The sequence below is a fragment of the Cygnus atratus genome, chromosome 1, assembly GCF_013377495.2.
Source record: "Cygnus atratus isolate AKBS03 ecotype Queensland, Australia chromosome 1, CAtr_DNAZoo_HiC_assembly, whole genome shotgun sequence".
NCBI lineage: Eukaryota > Metazoa > Chordata > Aves > Anseriformes > Anatidae > Cygnus > Cygnus atratus.
In genome coordinates this window covers 78305449-78328534 of record NC_066362.1, presented here as the reverse complement: position 1 = coordinate 78328534, position 23086 = coordinate 78305449, and the positions used below count along the sequence as shown (strand labels likewise).

Genomic DNA, 23086 nt, shown 5'->3' with positions numbered 1-23086 from the left:
TGAACTGGACAGCTCATCAATAATAGAGCACCAGGTGGATGCTCAGAGCCATGAATAAAAGGAGGCACTCCCTTAAAGCAGGTACCCATTGAAATCCCTCATGGGGAAATGATGGATCACTTCAGAGTTCAAGAACAATACGTTAAGGAATCTGAGTTTGACTACAAGCCAATTACTTTATCTTATAAAAAGAGCGGCTGGAGAAAGCCTATTTGAGCTCTCCAGGGATCACAGCAAGCAGTAATCCTTGATCTCCCCCTGAGCTCGGACGTCTCTCATGGTACCCCTGAGGTGGAATGTCTTTCAGGGCTGATTCCTCGAGGATCAAAGCTCATCCACAGACAAACATTGAGAAGGGTGAGTAATTCACCCAAAGGGGGGGTGGAGAGGGGAGGGAGTTTGTAAGCGTGCAACTGAACTTAGAAACACCTAATACCCTTGTACTAGGTCTTGTGTGAACCTTGCCATTCTCGAACATTTAACTAAGTTCCTGTTTCCATTAGAGCAAATTCTGTTGAAATCACTGTGTTAAACTGGCTGATGATTAAATGCTGATTAAGTGCTGTTAAGAATCATACAATCTTTTTTTTTTTTTTTGATTTACCATAAGAGCATAAAAAATTGCTGTTAAATCAAAGTTGTGTAAAAAATCTATTTGCATCAAACTGGTGTAGTCAGCAGGATTGCAAGTAGTATCACAGAATGCTTACAAAAGCATGATATTTAACCAAATCCCACACCTGGGGAAGAACAGCCCCAGGTACCAGTATATGCTGGGGGGGCCAACCAGCTGGGAAGCAGCTTTGCAAAAAAGGATCTGGGGGTCCTGGTGGATATCAAGTTTGTGGCATTGCCACAAAGAAGGCTAATGGCATCCTGGGCTGTGCTGGGCAGAACCTTGCCAGCGGGTCAAGGGAGGTGATCTTTCCCCTCTAGTCAGCACTGGTGAGGCCACACCTTGAATGCTGTGTCCAATTCTGGGCTCACCAATACAAGAAAGACATCGACACTCTGGAAAGAGTCCAACAACAAGCCAAGAAGATGATTAAGGGAATGGAGATTCTTTCCTGTGATGGAAGGCTGAGAGATCTGGGACTTGTCAGCCTAGAGAAGAGATGGCTTGGAGGAATTCTTTACTGTGTGGGTTACAGAGCACTGGAACAGGCTACCCGGGGAGGCTGTGGAGTCTCCCTCCCTGGAGATCTTCAGAAGCTGCCCAGAGATGGTCTTGAGCAACCTGCTCTGGGTGTCCCTACTTGAGCGGGGGCAGCATGGATCAGATGACCTTCTTAGGTCCCTTCCAACCCTAAGCCATTCTCTGTGAAGGTTATGCAATGGCATGGGAACCATGGTGGGTGCACAGTGACTCTTTGGAACATTGAGCTCTCAATTAATAAAGAAAAAAAAATGTTTAATGACAGCCATCTACTTGCATAGTCTCACATCCTCTGCTACACTTTTCCTATGTATGCGTACTAGGAAGTTTGGCAAGAAGTCTCAGGAATTAATTTTTGATGGGTTACTGATATTAAAGCCAAGATCACTGTATTTCCTACATAAACTAAACATTATTAGTCTGGAAAAGTTTTTACAGATCTGCATTTATCATCCATGTGCTGTCAGTTAGAAATTAAGGAGGTTGCATAATTGTGAGCAACTGTTTTCAGTCTTAATTTGACCCACTGTTTGAAATATTTTTTTACATTTTTTGTGAATGGAAACAGTCATAACTTTTCTTAGTTTGCACAAGCAAATGCTCCAAGTAAAATGAGTTCTCTTGCCATTTATTTTATACTGCAGAATAAAATCCTTGGAAGGTATTCTTGTACTTGGTGACGCAAGTCTATCCAATTTTTTTTTTGCACTGTTTGGGTCAGGTCATTTACTCAAGTAACTCACAGTGGAATGGGATGTGTTCAGAGAACAAAATTTAGTTTATGACCAAAATGGTCAGCAATTCTCTGGACTGTGAAATTACCTCCAATGCTAGGGAAAAAGTATTTGTAACTAACTGCCATTAGGAAGTTGCTGTTTTGAAGACTGATTGATGTCTTGGTAGCAATGTCTAAAAAGGTATCAGCTGTGAAATTGTGTCATCTTCCGTGGTGCACACAATTAGTAGTCTCATCTTCTCTTCCAAAAGGGAAAAATAGTATTAAAGAATACTGTTCAAATTAAAAATATATGTTAAAAAGTCTCAGGTAAATGGACTGTATAAGCTTGAATTCATTTTAAGCGTGTTGTACTGAACAACTAGCATTGCTGGGCAGTTCATCACGTCGCTTTGTTATTTTTATACACTTCTCACATTAATCATAGTGTTATAAATTAGTTTTGGTAGAAATCATTCCCAACACATCGTGGGTAGGGTAGATCGAATTTTAATTTATTCGAGCAATTCAGCAAGCAGCGATAAATAAAACAGCGCTGGGCGGCCGGGGAGTCTCCTGCTCCGCCAACGGCACACACCCCTAAGCCCACCAGAGTCTCGATTTATAGTCTTGTGGTTCCGGGTTTTTAGTGGCACATCCTGGTGCCTTCTTACACTGCAAGGCCTGTTGCTAGGGGGTCTTCGTCAGTCCTCTGGTGGTCGTGAGGATGAAGATCGTCGTCTTCCTCTGCGTTGGGGTCGTGACTTTGCTGCTGATATGTGTGTTCCCACGCGGGGGGGGAATGCCATTGTGCCCTTTTTTTGGAGCTGGTTTCTACTGCAATTGTTAACTTAACAGGAAATTCCTATACTTGTTTTTTTTTCCTTCAACAGGATATTGGGGGTATATGCAGTTAATCGTTGAAAACCTTCCCATCAGCAATATTTAATGAACAAACAAGGCTTTACCCATTACAATAGTCTCTTAAATTACAAAAGTTATTTACTCCAATCACCAGAGAAAACTGCAGGTTTACCACCACCAAAGCCTGACAGGCCACCTCCAGTGGCGTTGTTTCTGAACAGCAGCAGGCGCCCATAGGGGAAGGACCATGTACCGCAGTGCAGCCACATGCTTCAACAAAGGATTGCACGTCTTCGTTTGGGAGTTGTGTGGGGGGACACAAGTGTCTCAGAAACATCAGCTCATTCTCTAGTTGACTTTATTATTTTATTAATTTTTATTTTTTATCACTTCTTAGAAGTACATGATGATCCAAGCTACACCTACAACACTGCATTCAAAACTCTGGGCGGGGGGGAGGCCTGTGAAAAACGAACGCAGTCTCGTGTTTTCATGTTTTTTTTCCAGATTTCTGGTTAAGGAATGAAGAAAGGCTTGAGTTTTTTATTTCACTTTTGTGATATATGGAGTAATAATTCGTGTCAAGAAGATGGTTGATGTTAATAAAGAAGGGGGAGATGTGGAAGTGTGGCCATGGGGGTCGACAAGCCCCATGGTTGGTGATAACATCGGACTCTTAACGATGAGGCCATCAGGAATGTAAAGAGTTTAGAGGGAACAAAGAAGGGTGATTCAGGAGACGCCATGCCGTCTCGGGTTGCTTGTTCTCCAGCCGTTAAGGCATGGAAGTTGCTGAGGGTTTGCTGGTTGCCGGGCGAAGTCGTTCGACTAGTGAAGAGTTAGTGGAAAAGGACTGCTGTGGGGCGAATAGTGTAAGAAGGAAGCCTGTCCTCAGTATGTGATGTAACACATATATAATGAAGTTATGTCATCAATAAAGAAGTAGCAGTTACTGATATAGAACAATGAAAAACACTGAGTAAACTGTTAAAATTTGTTGTTTAATGTTATATGATAACCATATTATTAGTGTGGCTTCAAGGGTTAACGAAACGCGGGAAAAGACGGCCTCGCATAAGTTAGTGTCAATCACATTTTGTTACTTTCGGGAACCTTGTGGAGGGCAGAGCATGCGCAGAAGAAGAGGGAGCTGGTCGAAGCTGCCCCTGCGGTCTGGACGAGATAATTATAATACGAAGCGGGGACAGGTCATACATATGTATAGGCGTACCAGGGTTTCTTATGAATATGTAAAAGTAATATTCTATATATTTAGAAAGTTGAACGGTTGTGCGTGTTGGTAGAGCATAGGCTTTCCGCGCACCCAGCGCTGTTTACTTGCCTCTTATAAATATTACTAAATTCAGACTGAGTTGTATCTTCATTTATAACACTTTTCACTCCTCGTAATTATTTTCGTGTTCTCAGCGGTCCCTCGACAAAGCCCACGAAAACGCTGACGAGCAAAGCCAACGCCAAGCCCAGAACAAATTAAGTCCACAAACAGAGCGGCCGGGGACGCGCCCCGCCCTGCCGCCAAGCGAGGAAGTTTGGGCGTAACCGCTCGCCGTAGGCGAAGTGCCGCCACCGCCTGGCGCTTCCCAGCAAGGAAGCGGCGGCAAGCGGCGGCCCTCTCCTTGCTCGCTGCGGCGCCCGGGGAAAGCGGAGGAATGGCGGCTGCCTCCGGCAAGGCGCGGAGCCGCTTCGTGGTGGTGGGCGGAGGCATCGCGGGAGTCACCTGCGCCGAGAAGGTGCGGACCGCGGCCCCGCCGCCACAGCGCGCATGCGCGGGACCCCAACCGGGGGGGGCGAGGGCAGATACTCGGGGCGCGGCGCCATTCTGGCCGCGGGGGTCGGGGTGGCTGGTGGGGGATTGGTGGTATTCGGCCGGGGGACGAAATGCCCGTAGGGGCAGCTGGCGGCGGGTCTTCAGCTTCATACAGTGACTACGTAAGCGTTCTGTGTCTCCCCCAGTGTTTTACAAAATTTTATTCCTTTTAAAAGAAACAGTATTTTATAAATAGTATAATTTATAGAGTAGTGAGCACCTCCAAGATCATTTGGTCCTACCACCAATGTCACCCACTAAACCATGTCCCTAAGCACCAGGTCCAACCTTTCCTTGAACACCCCCAGGGACGGTAACTCCACCACCTGCCTGGGCAACCTGTTCCAGTGCCTAACTAATCTTTCTGAAGAGGAATGTCTCCTCATTTCCAACCTGAACCTTCTCTGGCACAACTTGAGGCCATTCTCTCTAGTCGTATCACTAGTTGACTTGGGAGAAGAGGCCAACCCCCAGCTCCCCACAGCCTCCTTTCAGTTAGTTACAGAGAGCAATAAGGTCTCCCCTGAGCCTCCTCAAAGCAGAATTGTACTACAGCATACTCAGCTGTCTGCCAACACTTGCCAAGAGGGTAAAATTGCCTTGCACGTATTCTGATAACAGTTTATGAAGGCTTCATAAAGAAGGGGTTAAACCTTTGTATCGTGAGAAAGTTGACATTCTGTATGCCAGTCGAGAGGTCAGCAGATCAAAAGATGGCCGTGTTTATAGCCATCCAGGACTGTACCATGACTAGGAGGAAGTTTGCTGTGCTGTGCTCCTTGTCATGAAAGCAGTGCATCAGTTTTTATGGAATCCATGCTTAGGGCTGCACACCTGTGGAGATTGGCCAATCCCTTCAGCTTTCCCTGAGCTCAAAAACTCTAAAAATCGCTTTGTTCACTTCTTGGTTTCAAGGTTTTTGGTGTTTTCAAAGTAGCAGTAACTGGAGGGAGTTTTGAACCCATAACATGGAATAAAATGATGTAGATATTAGTTCAGTGAAAAATATTCTAGTTGTCAGACTATAAAGCAGTATAAAGACTGTTTCAGATACATCGGTTCTCTGGTGATGAAGTGATATTATTTTATTTCTGACAATCTTGGGCATTTTATGTAAAACAAATGCAGAATAAATTACAGGGGAAAAATGATTGTTCTCCACCTGTATGGAATCGGTTTGGTTTTCTACCACTTACTAGTTGTTCTTCCTTTGATTTTTTTCACAGTTGATGCAATATGTGGGCTCTAATACTACAGGCACTTAAATACTGTATTAATATGAGTTATTACTTAAAAATTGTTTAAACTGTTCACAGAATTAAGGGTATTGTGTATCCTTGAGTGCTTGCAAGAATAAGATTTGGGTCAATATTTAATATTCCAGGAGATTGTGTTTGCCTGGAGGTAATATAGAATCATATGTAATTGGTGTGACCCTATTTCACAATACAGGCTTTTCAAATATATATTTGATGTATATAATCTTTAAGATTGCTTTAAAAGCGACTCAAGTTTGTTGTTTTCTTGATAGTGTTTCAGCAGCATTAATGCCAGAGTTAGGGGTTCATTTCCTTCCAAAGCTTGTAGTGAGTACCCCATACAGAGTCACTGCTCTGTGAGCTCACCTCTTTTCTTATGCTCTTTCCTTTCCCTCACCCTTAATTTTTTTTTTCACTGATAGTTTTTTTCTTTTTTTTTTCCTGGAAAACCCAAATCAGATTCTTACATGATGACAGAGACTTGCTTCTTTATTTTTTTCATCTCCATTAAAAATGGCCCGGCGTGTTCTGGAAGGAATTCAGTGCTCTACATCTATAGCTGCCAGCAAGCATGAAATAAAAGGGGAAGATTGAATGCAATCTTTCTCAGTCCTGATTTTGAACAAGTAAGATTCCCTGGAACACAGTAGTGGCAATAAACAACTTCTCCATCATACTACATTTCGGGTATGTACTTACATGATGCCTTGTAGTTCAGGCTTCTCATGGTGCTAACTGAGAACAGTCATTGTTTCAGGTCTGTCTTAAAAAGTTCACTTAGAATTAGGTACTTTTAAAGTACATTTCAAAACAGCCTGACAGAATGTCTTAAAAGTTTTTGAGCTGTTGTTGTAAGTTTGGGGAAGTGGTGCTTAGGGACATGGTTTAGTGGGTGACATTGGTAGTAGGGTGATGGTTGGACCAGATGATCTTGGAGGTCTTTTCTAACCTTTATGATTCTATGTCTTACATAATTTCTACTTTCCATGTTTATGTTGCAACAGTTCTTTCCGATTTGTGATGATTTGCATGTGTACATATGTATGGCTAAACTTAATATTCTATCTGGCAGATTTCTAATTTCAGTATTTTCACAGAATCACAGAATCATCTAGGTTGGAAGAGACCTTCAAGATCATCTAGTCCAACCTCTGACCTAACATTAACAAGTCCTCCACTAAACCATGTCACTAAGCTCTACATCTAAACGTCTTTTAAAGACCTCCAGGGATGGTGACTCAACCACTTCCCTGTGCAGCCCATTCCAATGCCTAACGACCTTTTCAGTAAAGAAGTTCTTCCTAATATCCAACCTAAACCTCCCCTGGTGCAACTTTAGCCCATTCCCCCTCGTCCTGTCACCAGGCACGTGGGAGAATAGACCAACCCCCACCTCAGATAAAGAATGCACCAACCTCAATGACACTGAATGAAAATTTCTCACAACCACTTAATCGTAGTAAGAGGGGGGTGTAAGCATTAGAGCATGTGTAAGTGATGCAGAGGACGTGATGTCAGTCTAAAAAAGTCTGAAAAACATCTGATGATGATTACCTAATCACATGCTGTCCGTGGCATTCTGAAGTTTTTTCTGAAGCTTGTTTATTACGTACAAATGGGAGCAGCTGCAGAAGCACATCGTGCTATTCTATTGAATGAACTTATCAACCTTTCTTTTTTCTGTCTGTATGCAATAGTTAGGAAATACGTGTTAGGGATTCATGCTATAAGGTGTGGATTACATAAAGTGTTCACATAGCCTCACTAAATTCATTTGTGGTTTTATGCCCAGAGTATGGCCATGTTAATTTCCCTTAAATCAACAACAAGATTTAAAAACTTTGGCCTTCAGATTACTATGTTAGACTCCTTGTATCGGAAGTACAAGGATATATGCTATTCCCTTTATAGCTCAGTTGCACATGTATGACACAAAACACGCTTCCTGGCAGCTTATACAGCCATTCTGTTAACATGTAGAATACAGGTGACAAGGAACTGTGGGTTTTGTCAGTGCCTCAGAGATGAGTGGTTTGTACTTGAAGGAGGTTTTTTATATGCTGTGGAAGAGCAATGCAGCATTTAAGATGGAAATTCTTCACTTTGGCTTGGGGCCTGTAAGAGTTGTGTGTTGCCTATAACACTCTGAAGGTGATAATCCTCTTAGCAGTTCAGTAAATTACATTTAAAATAACCAATAGGAATCAATATTTTCTCTGTCAAAATGAAGTCTGTGAACAATTAGTCACTGGTACTTAATAAAAAAAAGTACTTCCAGCAGTTGGGAGTCTCCACAAATCATGTGATCATAGTCGTCCTCCAGTTGGTCTTCAGAATATTGTGAGAATTGTCTTTTGAATAGTCATTTTTACAGTGACTGCAGTTCTTGAAGATGTATTTGTATGTGAATGAATTAAAATCTTGGGTCTCCAAATTCAATTTGTTTCAGTCATTCTGTCTTATTCTTCCCTAATCTTGAAATAGCAGTTATGGTTCGATGAGACTAATGTAAGGTAGCAATGCATATTACTGTTCCCCAATAATTTTATTGTCTTCAAGTCAAATTCTGTGGATAATTATTTGCTCATTATGATTTTTGTTTCTTTATAAGCTGGCCGTGGAATTCCCATCAGAAGACATTTTTTAGTGACAGCTTCTCCAGTTATAAAAGCTATAACAAATTTCAAACAGGTAAGAGAGCTTTAATTTTTGTTATGGTAATACCTCTTCAGAAGTTTGTACATGTACGGAAAATTTAGAGTCTAATCCTGAAAATGTCTATGATTATAAGCAAATGCTTGTGATTGTGTGTTATTTTATAGTGGTTCATAATTATATTCACAGTATTGGTGAATAAGCAAAGATTGAACTGGTTACTTACATGATTGAAATTCTTACTGCATTTCTACTGAAGCTTTATTACACTACTTTGTTAATGGGAATTTTTTCCCCAGAATACCCATGAGAGGAAGGTGCTTGCATGGGGGAACATAGAATCATAGAATCCTTGGGGTTGGAAAAGACCTCCAAGATCATCTGGTCCAACCGTCACCGTACTGTCAATGTCACCCACTAAACCATGTCCCTAAGCTCCATGTCCAACCTTTCCTTAAACACCCCCAGGGACGGTGACTCCACCACCTATCTGGGCAACCCGTTCCAATGCCTGACTGCTCTTCCTGAGAAGAAATGTCTCCTCATTTCCAATCTAAACCTCCCCTGGCGCAACTTGAGGCCATTCCCTCTAGTCCTATCACTAGTTATCTGTGAGAAGAGGCCAACCCCAGACTCCCCACAGCTTCCTTTCAGGTAGTTGTAGAGAGCAATAAGGTCTCCCCTGCGCCTCCTCTTCTCCAGACTAAACAACCCCAGTTCCCTCAGGCGCTCCTCATAGGACTTGTGTTCCAGACCATTTATAATATAATGTGTAACATTGAGTTATTCTATCAAAGTTTAACAAGCAGAACAAGTAGGCCATAGAAATGCACCAGGTAAATTAAAAAGCAATGCTGCCAATTCTAATAATACAAACCACTATAGCAGTTATTGCATCCATCAGGGTAAGTAGCTTTAGAATGAAAATTCTGTGTATTACTTTGACTCTACCAGGGATGTGCATGATTCTGTACATAAAAAAGTACTTTTAGCAGTGTCACAAGAACATGTTTGAACACAATTATGTTGTGACTTCTTTACCGGAAATGAACTTAAAACATTTTGTTGCAAATTTCAGAAGTAAACATGGATAAATTATTCATATTTTCAATCTGTCTCTGATTCCTACAGGTCTCCAAAACACTTGAGGAATTTGATGTAGAAGAGCAACCAAGTTCCTTATTAGAAAGACGATATACCAATATTAAAGTTATACAGTCTGGAGTAAAACAATTGAAAAGTGATGAGCATGTAAGCTACTGTTTTCTCTGTTTTACTTACGTGTGCTTTTTCAAGTTATTAAAAAATCAGATCTAAGAAACACTTGAATGTTTTTGGCGTGAAATTCTGTTCAAGAACATTCTGGTTATTAAAACATAAGTTACTAAAATTAGAGAGAATACCTGCTGACTTTAATTTCACATATCACTTATGCTGTTTTTCAACTAGAAATATCTACAGAGGATGTAAATATAGATCAAAAATTGCTTGTTAATTAAGAAACCATATCTTCTAGATTTAATTCTTTGACACTTTAGATCTGTGGCATTGCATACTTGATTGGAATAGGAGGGAAAACTGTCAATGAAACCAATATTGTATACCAGTATAGGTGTCAGAAAATTTCTAACCCTTAACTGGAGGTCTCTGTGATTCCTAAATTACTGCTTGTTGCTACAGAGACAAAATGGTAACAACTTAATGGTGCACAGAAAATGTATTCTCAGAAGAACCAGTATTTCCAGCATTTCTTCTTTTTAACAAGAAAAATGTTGCAAGTATGAGCAATGTGCAGGTCCTATTTAGAGTCCAGTCAAGTCATCTTGACATATTTTTTTTTCATTTCAGTGTTTATCAGAAATATACATTCAGATTCTGAACTGTTCTTGCTCCTTTTAAGTTGCAGAGCTATGATTTCAGTCAGATTGTAACGCTATTAATGTTCTGAATCCAATTTTATTATTGTAGCCTCATTATTACATTGTTTTATTTTAGTCTCTACGGACTCCAGTATTTCATGTATGTGGATTTGAAGGATCTTTTGCCTGTTATCCCCAAATCTTTAAAAAAGTCCCGTTGTGCAAAAACCACTGCAAACTAGTTAGCTTCTAATCTGGAAAAAAAAATCATGTTAAGCTTTAAATATTGCTTGCTGCAGAATGATGTAGCTTGTTTATTGCCTACCCTTTGTCTTTAGCAAAGAACAGAATTTGCAGTATTTCTAAACTGTATTCTAGCCAGTCCCTAATTAACCCAACTCTACAGTTGTTTAAGTGTTTTGAATGAGATTCTTAATTGCTGTTTTATAGTAGTGCATAGGTCTACATCTATTACTGGGGTGGGGGGGGACATGAAATCACAGAAAACTGATTATGTCAGCACGGATAGTGAGTAGAGAGTGCCACCAAGAGGTAGTCTTAATATTTCATCTGTCTTTAAGCATACATGTTCCACCTTATTGGTCATAATATATTCTATACTTAGACTTGTAAGTTTGTAGTGAGTGTAATGCAAATAAAGTAACACATAATGAGAGAATGAAAGCTTGCTTTTTTTTTTTTTTTTAAGAAACTACTTACAGCTTTTAATATCTGCAAAATAGCTTAACATTAAGAAAAAAATAAAAGATAATGTTCTCTTAGATGTCTCCATTAGTTTCTTCTTTCCTCTTAATTTTTAACAGAAAATTTTCACTGAAGATGGGAAAGAGTATATGTATGAAAAACTTTGCCTGTGTGCTGGAGCAATACCAAAATTAATTTTTGAAGGAAACCCATATGTATTAGGAATCCGGGATACTGACAGTGCACAGGTAAATGCTCTTTGGACTTACACTTATAGAATATATTCGTGCTTCTGATGCAAAATAGTAAAAATGGTTGCGGAGTGAAATGTAGAAACATAAGGTACTGGTTTTTATTATATATCCTTAAATAAGAACATTTTCAGTAACAGAGAAATAGCTTTAAAATAGCATTCAATAATTAGTCACTAAATTTATTACGTTTATAGATGGCTCATAGTGTTTGTAACATGAAAATCTGGAACAAGTGGTGTTTGTTCTTTTGCCTTCCAGGCAGAAGCCAATTTGAAAATGTAAACAGGAGGTAGGCACCAGTAGAAACTTCCTTGAAAAGGTGCATCTAGTGAACAATATGAAGGGCTGCTTCTCACAGTGAAAAGCTACTGAAGGACTGATTTCTTCGGGTTCTAGTGTAGCCTCTCCTTACTGTGCAGAATGGAGCTACAATTGTAGACAAAGATGTGGAAAAGTTTTCACATGACTGAATAGGCTAATACTTCAGTGTGGAAATAGAAAGTGAGGTTTGACTGCTATAGATCTTCAGATTGAGAGGAGGAACAGGGAAAGTAAGCACTGATTCTCATAACATGAGCACTGTAGTTCATCAAATGACAATAAAAAAGGAGATACCTTTTCAAGCAAACTGAGGTGAAACTATGAAATTACTGTTGTGGTTTGTTTTGGGTATTAAAACTTTACCTGAGGTTTGGTTTGGTTTTGTTTTAAAAAGGATAATCAAAAAAAGAAGTTGTATTGGGTTGTATTTCTTTTATTTCTCTAGACACTAAAATTTGATTTGGAGACTTGTTTCTTTTTAAAAGTTTTTTGGGGAAATAAAACTGGTTCTCAGATTTGCTACAAATTATTTTTTAAATTCCTGAATTATGATCAGGGATTTTTAAATTGCTAAATGTCTCTATCTTTGCTCTCTTAGTGTTGTACAAATTATTGGGGAAGTTTTACAAATTATGATAAAATTGGATTAATAGATAGATATAATAATGCTAATGGTCTTTAGAATAGAGAAATGTTTTCTGGATTCTATTACAGGCTCTCTTGATTTTGCTTAAATGTAATTACTTCTGGAAAGGATATATTTGATTAGTTGGGGTTTAATTTTTTTCTTTTCTAACGCAGGCTTTTCAGAAGCATTTGGCCCAAGCTGAGAGAATAGTAGTGGTAGGAAATGGTGGAATTGCACTTGAATTAGTGTAAGTAAACTACTAAGTTGAAAATATACATATGCAAATAAAATCTTTACCAATTTGATGTTAAATCTTATGTGCGTGAGTTTGGGAGAAGGTTGACGTACAATAAAGTTATAGTTCTTAAGGTACTTAGTAATAGAATTTGATTAAGAACCATTTTTCACCATATGGTGGAGCTTACTGTCACATAAAATTCAGAAAGCTTCAAAAGAAGCTTTAACTAAAGTTCAAGATGTCAAGAATATACAGCGTTTTTCTAACTTGGCACCAACAGAAATTTCTGTTTAGGATATAAAGAGCAATATTTAAATTATAAAACTTGCCTGATTTGTGGAGGCAGAAGAGGTAACAGGAATAGAGAGGCAGCTTATCTTGCATCCAGCCAAATTTAATTTGATAGAATTCTGAAGTGTCTTATGTGACCTTTGTCACAGGCAGGATATCAAGCCATAGGGTCCTACAGTCTGATAGATTGCAGAAACATCTGTATTATACAATTACATAGTCTTGTTTTGCTTTGCGGGGAATCAGTTCTTGACTTGGATTGCTACTAAATTGATGATGACTTAATGATTTTGAAGGTCTTTTCCAACCTAGATGATTCTATGATTCTATAAATCATTCTCTGCAGTCTAGTTCATGTTCCAGGTAATACATCTTTGCAGTTTTTCTGATGGATATGAACAAGATCTGAATGCCTGTTGCCAGCAGTGGGCAGTCTGGACAAAAAGACACATTTGTTTTTTCATTGTGGGGAACAGGAAATACTAAGTATTATTATTACAAACTTAGCCTGCCTTTCCCTCCTGCCCTGTGTTCAGTTGAGATGTGCTGGTGAGAAGGTATAAGCTGCTAATTTGAAGATTTTTTATTTATGGTTTCCTTACGTGAATAGTTAGAACCTGTAGTAGATTTTATAGGTTTGAAAGTCTTGGATCCCTTATTTGTAGCTTCTGGAATTAACCTTGCACAATTCTAATGGTCTTGCTAAGAGTCACAGACCCTTTTCTGAGTAGTCTGTCATTTTATCCATTGCTTAAATGTACGCAGGTATGAAATCGAAGGCTGTGAAGTAATCTGGGCTATCAAAGACAAAGCCATTGGGAACACCTTTTTTGATGCAGGAGCAGCTGAATTTCTTACTCCAAAGCTAACTGCTGAAAAACGAGAGACTCCAATTGAATGTAAAAGAACCAAGTATACAATGGAAGGTATGGTGTTCTAGTCCCCTAGCACTGCAGCAGCTGCATTTAATATTAAATATAGCCCTGAAATGAGTTAATTTAGCAGACCATAAATAGCTTACTATTGTTACCAGTGGAATTTCTTTCCTTAAAAAAAAAAGGCAATACAAAAACTCAATTAATGTAGACAGCATGTAACAGCACATTTTGCAGTATTAGTTATCTTTATGTCTATGCCAAGTTTAAATTTGATTTTCGGTATTCAGTCTGCTGAAGTACCTTCTCTATTATTTGACATATTTTAATGTTTTTCTGAATTATGTCAGCATTATGGAGGACGGTGCTGTCCCGTACTAAGGTATCGGAGGACCAGATGAAACCTCACAGAACTTTTACAAATGCAATGAAGCTGTGTTCTTAATAGCAACAGTTAACTAGAACTGCATGAACAAATATTACACAAACATATATATGACCTATAAATTATAATAAAAAGAAGAGCATGAGCCTAGACTTTAGGTTGGAAGAATAAGTTTTAAAAGAGTCAGCCTAAACGTCACAAAGTGACACCCAATATTCTTCACTCGTATCATCATGTTAGAATTTGCAGCCTCATGCAGTGGAAGCCACTTAGTGTGCATTTGCTAGCGGATGGACATCAGTTTCACTATTAGCACTGACAATAAGCAACTGAGTTCACAGCTGGACTCTAGAACTCCAGTGCCTCAGAAGCTGTTGGGAATCTCTGTAGCTCTTATGGGTCCATGCAGGTACCTAACGGTGCGTGGTTGGTTCAGAGGTGAGTAAGTAGTGAAAGGCATAAAACCAAAAGGTGGCAAAAATACTAGTTTGGAGTCTGATTTGTCTGCCAATTAACCATGTTTGGGACTTCGCCTTACCTTGTTTGTTAGATGTTTTTGTCTTCCCTTTTGGCAGTTGGATTGTATTTCTCTTAATTGGGAATCCTTCTTCTGAATTCTGTAGGCAGTGAAGTAGGTATGCTAAATCTGATATTCTCAATCTCTCTGTCTTCAGGAAGTGAGAAAAAAGAAAGACCTGTAGCAGCATCTGACAAAATGGGCAGTGCCTTAGGCCCCGACTGGCATGAGGGCTTACATCTTAAAGGGACTAAAAAGGTATGGTCATAACCTTGCTTACATTTGTTTAACTGTTGCTTTAAATTGATAAGGATTACAGAATTTATGATTATGAAATATAACATTTAGGGTTATTAGAACAAGAAAAATAAGATGTGCTCGAACCGATTCGTCAGAATCACATAGGAAAAAATGTTAACACAAATAGAATTGTTTTCTGTTTCAGGAGGGAGGTGATAAATCAGATCCACTGCCATGGTTTCATCAATTTCCTATTCATGCTGAAATAAATGTTGGCTTGCACATTTCTTCAGGACTGGTGTCAATCCTAGCTTTAAAAAGAAGCAATGATACCTCCGCTCTCTTAATTGTATCCGCCTTATGTGTATTTTAATATGTGAAAAAATAGGACAGTAGAATCTGTACAGAGGCACAGTTTCCTTTTACAGTATGTAATGAAATGCTAAATCACCAGTGCATACAAGCATTATCCTCAGATAGTGATCAGTTATAGATTCTACAGAGATGTCCTTACAGTATTAACTAAAGTATGTTCAGGATATTCACAGATTAATGGCCGTTAAAGGTGGTGGAAATGTGGAAATGATATCTTCTTTTTCTCTTTTTACAACATTTAAAACCTAAAGTGATTATTGTTATCAGAAATTAATTCATGATAGAAAATTGAAGGATTTGAAATCTTGAAAGACAAATTGACTTTTATTTGTCTGTTCTGATAAGTTCTGTATTCCCTTTTTATAAACTCAGGGGAACTGGAATATGCTTTCTGGCATGCTAGAAAAATCTATAGTTTGTCATGGTATTTAAAGGAGCATCAGATAGCTGCTGAAAAAGCATATAAGTTACTGCTTACTGTGGTTAGATCTATGCCAGATATGAAAGAGTGTGGGAACTTGGCTAATGTGCAATGCTTTAAGATGCAATATATGGTAATTCTTTTTCACAGGTTAGTAATGCCTCAATTTAGGTGAAGGTGCATTTGCTATTAAAAATATTGTTAATCATTATGTTTATATTTTTGACAAACTTTCTTTAGTTTTCTCATAAAGTACATATTGAAAAACTATGTGAAGTAAAGAGAATACACCTACAGCAAGAATTTTTACAACTGCAACAGATGTCTTTGGCTTTTCCTAAGGAAGAGAAAAACGTAGAACCAGATGAGGGTAGGTGTGACGAAAAAAAGTGTGCGAGTGCCGATTAGAAAAGCATGTTGAAGATGAAGCAATGCTAGAGCATGTTTGATCTTGATTGCTTGTGCTAAAGGAAATGCAGATTTGGAAAACCAGTCCTTTATTTTTGTAAATTAAATGGAGTTTTAGCAATTTATAGCACTTGAACATTTATGGGCTACAAATAAATTACAAAATGCTATGAATCAGACCCTTCTTCCACAAAGTCATCTAACTACTTTGTGCAGAATATTTGTTCTTGTGGCAGCCCAATAAATGAGGGATTTGATTCAAGAAAATTCCAGAGAAAGCTAATAGTAGGGAACTAAGCTCCAAGTCTCATTTTCTGGTCCTGAATGAAAGTAAGAAGTGCTATAGGTAATCTCTGTGGGTATTATTATTATTTTCATAGCTAATAAACTTGAAATCTCAAATCATTTTTCTTCTTTATTTCATGTCTTACCGTAAGACATAAATAATACAGTAACTTCTGTTGGTTACATTCTCAGGGCAAAATTTTCCACTTTTTCAGTGCTATGGCCTGTATATGTGGAATTAACTAATGGAAAAATTTATGGATGTGATTTCGTTGTCAGTGCAACTGGTGTTGTGCCAAATGTCAAACCATTTCTTGATGGCAATAATGTAAGTATGCTGATTTACTTTGAAGTTTAAACTGTTGGATTTTTTTAAGTAAGGGAAGAGGAGTTCTTCCAACTGGTTTATATTTCTTTTGACATGAAACAGTGATTTGAAAAGTTTTGAATGCACAGCATCTCAAAATAAGGTAGGTATGTTGATACTGGAAATATCTACTAGGATAAAAATGAATTTCATTAGTGTTCTTGGCTTATTATATTGCTACTCATGATATATACACAGTGTATCAGTAGATACAATATACACTGTTAAGATGAAGTCTGTACAAAGAGGAAAACATTTCTGTAATTGGTGGCTAATGTGGCAAAAATGTAGAAACATTTTTGTGTTAATTGTGCACCATACACTTGTCTTTAAAATCTTTAAATTTTCTGCTGGGAAGAAAGAAGGCATTGCCAGTAGTCTTCATCTAGGAAAGTGAAGTTTAAAGGTGCTATTATTCATCAAGGGAAGTCACACGTTGAACCAAAACATGGTTGGTGATTATGGAGTTTGTAGCTGCCATGTGAATTTTCAGGCTTTAAAATCATTCTGTCTCCATGGTAGGATATTTGGTGTTTTGCAGTTTCTTTCAATTAGGAAGTAAAACACTATCCTCTGAATAAAGCAGAAGAAAATTATGAAAACATACACTAATGTTGAGCCATGAAATGTTTCAAGGCCTGCATTATAAAATTAGGAATTAGATGTTTGCAATGGTATTTCTGGCCTATATGTAAAAAAATAAAAAATGAACTTTTAAGACCAGATGTCCCTGCAACGTATTTGAATTTTGGCATGCTCTGTTACTTCGCTGCCAGGTATCAGTAATAATAATGTTGAAAAACTGTGCTGTGTTCTAAAAATAATACTTAATGTTTTGTGTCTTACCATGGAGCTCTTGCCACTCTATGTCATCTCATGTTAAATAATTTTATTCGGTATGCGATGCTACTATAAGGTATTTTTTAATAGATGGAGCTTTGAATTATTTTAAAGGGTATGTGAAGGTCACTTGTGAAATGCAACACTGATTTGTTCTTAAACTTGGTGAGAAAAAAATGTGTGGATTGGGAGGAAATTCTACTTTTGTAGGCTAATTTTGGTTTTGCTTATTTGAAGATTTGACAAGACTAGGGATAAATTCTGCGGGGGATTGGGTTGCGTTATAATATGGAGAATATTTTTATAGGGATGATTGCAAAAAAATACTTTGTTATGGCATTCTTCAGGGAAATCAGTTTCATTCCCTTAAAAATGAAGAAGCCTGAAGACTGATGTTTGAATGTGTTTCTCTTAGGGTTATCAGTCTTTTCTAATTGAGTCAAATTAGATGGGAGAATGAACAGCCATAGATTGTTTACACCAAATTCCTTTTTCTCTGTTGTTAAATGAAAAGCAGAAGAGCATCTTGCTGTGTTCCCTTAGTATTAATTCATACTTTATATCTTCAAATGTTTCAATTAAGCAGTAGTGGATTTACTGAAATTTTGTAGGGAAGTCTGCCATTAAAAAGCAAATGAGACAACTACTTAACATGTATAAAGTTAAATCACTCAGTTAAAATTACTATTTTTCTTCAGTACTGATCTGTGCAAATACTTAGTTTGCTATAGGTGAAGATGGAGGTCTTAAAGTAGATAAATACATGCACACATCCCTGCCAGACATCTATGCAGCTGGGGATATCTGCACAGCGTCGTGGGAACCTAGTCCAGTGTGGCATCAGGTAAATTAAACAATTGTGTGCTCAGCAGCAATGCAATCTACAAAGTAAATTACACACTGTTACAAAGATGGGAGAAAATGATTAATTGAACTGGAAACCAGTAAGTAGACAATCCTGGGTGTGTTGATGGTAGATAATTTTATCTCTGTGGCTGAAAACCAAGTTGTTCAGCCTTTCTGACCGTAACAAAAATACGTAGTGGGCACTGATGAGAACAGTGAGCTTCATTCATTGCACAGTGACACATATCTGTGTTGTTTTTTTTTTTTCAGATGAGACTGTGGACTCAAGCTAGGCAGATGGGATGGTATGCAGCAAAATGCATGGCAGCAGATGCTTTAGGGGAATCTATTGATCTGGATTTCAGCTTTGAACTGTTCGCTCATGTAACAAAATTTTTCAATTACAAGGTAAATACACTCTATCAGTTTTAAACCACTGAGTAACACACGTATTGCTTGTTTATATTCATGTGCTAACACTGAGAAGATGCTTTAAAGGGGGAATGGTTTTAAACTAGAAGAGGGGACATTTAGATTAGATGTTAGGAGGAAATGCTACACTCAGAGGGTGGTAAGGCACTGGAACAGGTTGTCCAGAAAAGTTGCAGATGCATCATCCCTGGAGGGGTTCAAAGCCAGGTTGGATGGGGCTTTGGGCAACCTGATCTAGTGGGAGGTATCCCTGCTCATGGCAGGGGGGTTGGAACTAGATGGTCTTTGAAGTCCTTTCCAACCCAAGCCATTCTTTGATTCTATGATACAATTCTATGATATCGATGAAACAGCATTCTCTATATAATAATTAATCTTTGTTTTTCTCCATTCACACTGACTTTGAATATTGAAACCAAAGAGGACAAGGTATATACAGACATATTATAAATTTTAATTGGTGAATACCAGCTGATCTACTTCACAACTCTGCATATATTCTTATTTCATTATCTCTTCATGTATCTTACTTCATTAAGATTCTGCTCATAAAGAAATTCAATACAATTCAGCATGGTAATTGGATCATTATTGTTTTTAGTGATAACATTTCCAGGTGAAGGATTTTTAATTATACTGTAGCTCTGAAAGCCAGTGAAAGGGGGATTTTTTATTTATATTCTATTCTAGGGACAAGTATTTCCATGTTTATATCATTAGAACTGTTACCAGTGAAAATACTAAAAGCCACTGCACTGTTCTTATGAGTGACTTTTCTTTTTCCTTCTGTTAGGTGGTGGTTTTGGGAAAATACAATGCTCAAGGCTTGGGTTTAGAACATGAACTAATGCTGAGATGTACTAAAGGACAAGAGTATGTTAAAGTGGTGATGCAGAATGGACGAATGATGGGCGCTGTGCTGATTGGTGAAACAGACTTGGAAGAAACGTTTGAAAACTTGATTTTAAATCAAATGGATCTTTCAGCCTATGGTGAAGATCTCCTGAATCCAGATATTGATATAGAAGATTATTTTGATTGAATGAAAACCCATTTCCATTTTGTATAAAGTTTTGACATTGATTAATGACTGATAAAACTGCTTCCTTGGGATTACCAGAAATCAGGGATAAGTGCAATTCCTTATTAAGATTTTGTGTTAATATTGTCAACTTACTGAAAAGCAAATTAGGTTAATCTGTGTACAAGCACAGGAACAAAGGCACGTGAATTAGTATTGGCAGTGAATTTTGATGTATGTTAGACGAAAACGTGAGAACAGGGCTCCACCACCCCTAAAAAGCAAGCTTTGCTATGCTGTTAAGATAGCACTGCATTTACCTGAATGCAGGGTAGCTTTCACTGTTGAAAAGAATTTAAAGCTCAATGTAATACATGTTACATCCAGTGCGTTCTTGCTTGGGGAAGAACTATCTATAATGTGCTACCATCCATTCCACTAGCATCCCTCCACTGCTCAAACCTGTGAGTACTTGCTGAAGGTTTCAAGTCTCTTACAGCTGATTACACTGTCTCTTGCAAGCTGGCAAATCTTTATGGCACAGGGCACTCAGCTCTTGCCACCTGGAATGTGGCTTACAAATATACAGCAAGCTGTATAATTTTTTTTCCTTTTTTCCCATAACTTAATTTCTAAAAGAAAAGTATTTTCTACTCAGCTAAATGCAGAAGACAATCTTTGAACTATGAAAGCTAGGATGAAGTGTCCTTGAGATGTTAATTGAGAGCAGTATTTATTTTTTTAAACTGTTTGTCGCTTCAGCTCTCTAGGTATTTTGGTAAAGCTGCACCAGTGCATCTTGTGTGATTTTCAGCTGGACCACTGCAGGGGTCCACTCCAAGGAAAGGCTAACACTGTACCACTGGTGGCTGTCACTTGCCTCCAGTGAGTGAACTTCCTCCACCTTGCCAGAATCCTGTGGAGCAGGTTGCTGCATCCAGCTTATTTGGCAGAGGGTACTGGCAGACTTCTAAATGCTGGAAAGCTACAGGAAAAAAAGCTAGAAAGCTACAGGAGCGTGACCCTAAGTGCAAAGTTGATAGGGATGTTTTGCAGTCTCAAGGCTAATTGGTTTGCAGGGTTTTTGTCTGTTAGGTTTTTGTTTTTTAGATTTTGTATGGTTCCCATATCCTGATGGAATTCTTCACAAACAACTATTACCATCACAAAAAAATTATGCAGGAGGATTTCTTGGCCACTTTCTGCCCTCTTCTTTTTTATACCATCTTGCGTATTGGTTCCAGGAAGGAATTTTTGGAGGTACTAAATTCAAATTTTACTTGTGGCAACTGGTGACAAAATATATTACTAAGTTGCCAACTAGGGTTTAAGATTTAAATTTTATTTGAAATAAAAATCATAACAGGCTACCTGGATGGATGTTTAGTTATACAAGATGCACCCTGGTAATCATGATATGTATGTACAGACTTGCTTAAATCAAGTTCATTCTTTTTTGTTACTAGTAATAATTCAGTGTCTCATTTCCTAGGTTATAAAGCCCAACATTTCAAGCTATTCCTTAAAGTACTCCTTGTATTCCGTAGTGCTGTTCATAGATGTAAATTGTTTCATACTTGATTTTGGTTTTGATCTGCAGTTGTTACTTGGGAGTTAAGATTTAGGTTTAAACTGGGAGCATTTCATTGTATGAAGTTGGCGGTACATGTTGGGACTTTTCCCAGAAAATAACTAGAATTATTCTGAAGAGAATGACTGTTTAATTAAATTAATTAATTCAATTTTTGGCAAAGGATTCAGTTAAATGATAGGTGAAACTCTAAGCTTCAGTCAAAAGATTATACCAGAAAAATAAAGATGAAGAGTTTATTTTAATTATCTGAGATTTTTTTTTGTTTTAAAATATTTAAGTTGATACACATCTGAATGCCTGAACGTGTCCAAAATGAAACCAACTAGACAACCAGAACCTAAGTTTATAATGAGTTTGACATCAGCTTACTGATCATTGGCTGCTAAAATCTTAAAAAATAAATAAATAAAAATCTAGCAAATAGATTATTCAGCCTCTTGTGTGCCTAACTAGCTCTTGCAGTCAGTAGCAGCTGTTGGGTCTTTACCACTATGGTAGCATAGTTACCTTTTTCTGAAAATACCAATGTACACATGCATTTAAGGAAGTCAACTACTTCTTTACTTAGCTGTATGTGTAGTAGAAATACATTCTCCTGCTGTCTGCAGCCCCTCTGAAATGAGATGCAAAAAAACGCTGTAACTGAAGATTTTCCCAGGTCCATAGAGACTGTCAAGGAGAGACTGTGACTCACAATGCCACCGTTGAGTCAGGAGGGCAGTACAGGTAGCTGAATTCCTCCATTACAGGTAAGGTTAGGCTTGAAAAGAAAAAGGCTTCCTGGCACATCCTTACATAACACAAAGTAGGATTAAACCAATAAGACACTGATAACATTTTAAATAATTTAGAAGATACTAATTGCATAAACGTATGTCTTTCTGAAAAGAAAGCATGTACTGAGCCCTCCATTGCAAAAGAAATGAAGCTCTTAACATACACTGACACTTGGCTGTATTAAAAAGAATCAGCTTTTCTGGACTGTAAGCACTGCTTCAGGTTGCCCGAATTTGAAACAAGGCTAAGTCATGGGGTTTGCTTATTGCTTAGAAAAGGGTATCACTTTCTTCCAGTCTACTTAGTGTATGAAAATGAACCTTTAACTATATAAAAAGGTTGGTATTTATATTTGACTAATTATTATAAAAATTTACAGAAATGTTCTGTGTTCCACAGCTACCTCTGAATAAGGCTTTGGTGGAGTAGATTTAAATCACTAGCAATCTTTATTTTCAGGTAATTTTATTAAGTAGGTGGCAAAGCTTCATCTGCTAACAATTCAAGGCTAGGGTTTGTTTAGTAAGAGAAGTTGAAAATGTTGCAACTAATACTGAGCAGCATGACCAGCCTTTTAAGGAAACAGCTCTAAACTACTTCTAGTTCAGCTAGAATTGATGCATATTCAAACCAGCTATTTTAATGGCGGTAACAAGATACCCATACAGCTACCACTGCATTTAAGACTAGCAGAAAAAGTAGAAGATACTGATCCAAGCTGCAAGTGCAGTTCAGCGTAAGAAACAAGATCTTGTCAAAGGTCATCTGCTATAGGGTTTGGTGCCTTTAAATACATGTAAGATAATGGTGCCCACAAGGCTCTAAGTTGAGATCAGTTTCAAAGGAGTTGATGAGGGTCATTTCCTGGTTAATGAATTTACCCAACAACATTTTGTAGTCCTGGTATTAGTGTGTCAATATACCTCATTT

The 23086-nt window shown here is 38.0% G+C and overlaps 1 protein-coding gene across 1 annotated transcript; it reads left to right on the top strand.

The window, feature by feature from the left end:
- Window positions 1–4293: 4293 nt before the first annotated feature.
- On the top strand, window positions 4294–20620 carry PYROXD1 (pyridine nucleotide-disulphide oxidoreductase domain 1). Its single transcript, XM_035540716.2, is given in 13 exon segments — window positions 4294–4486; window positions 8434–8461; window positions 8464–8513; window positions 9609–9728; window positions 11161–11289; window positions 12418–12491; window positions 13539–13699; window positions 14708–14808; window positions 15827–15956; window positions 16495–16607; window positions 18208–18330; window positions 18603–18740; window positions 19558–20620. Coding segments are annotated over 13 exon segments (1497 nt in total). The 5' UTR covers window positions 4294–4405; the 3' UTR covers window positions 19807–20620.
- The last annotated feature ends 2466 nt before the right edge of the window (window positions 20621–23086 follow it).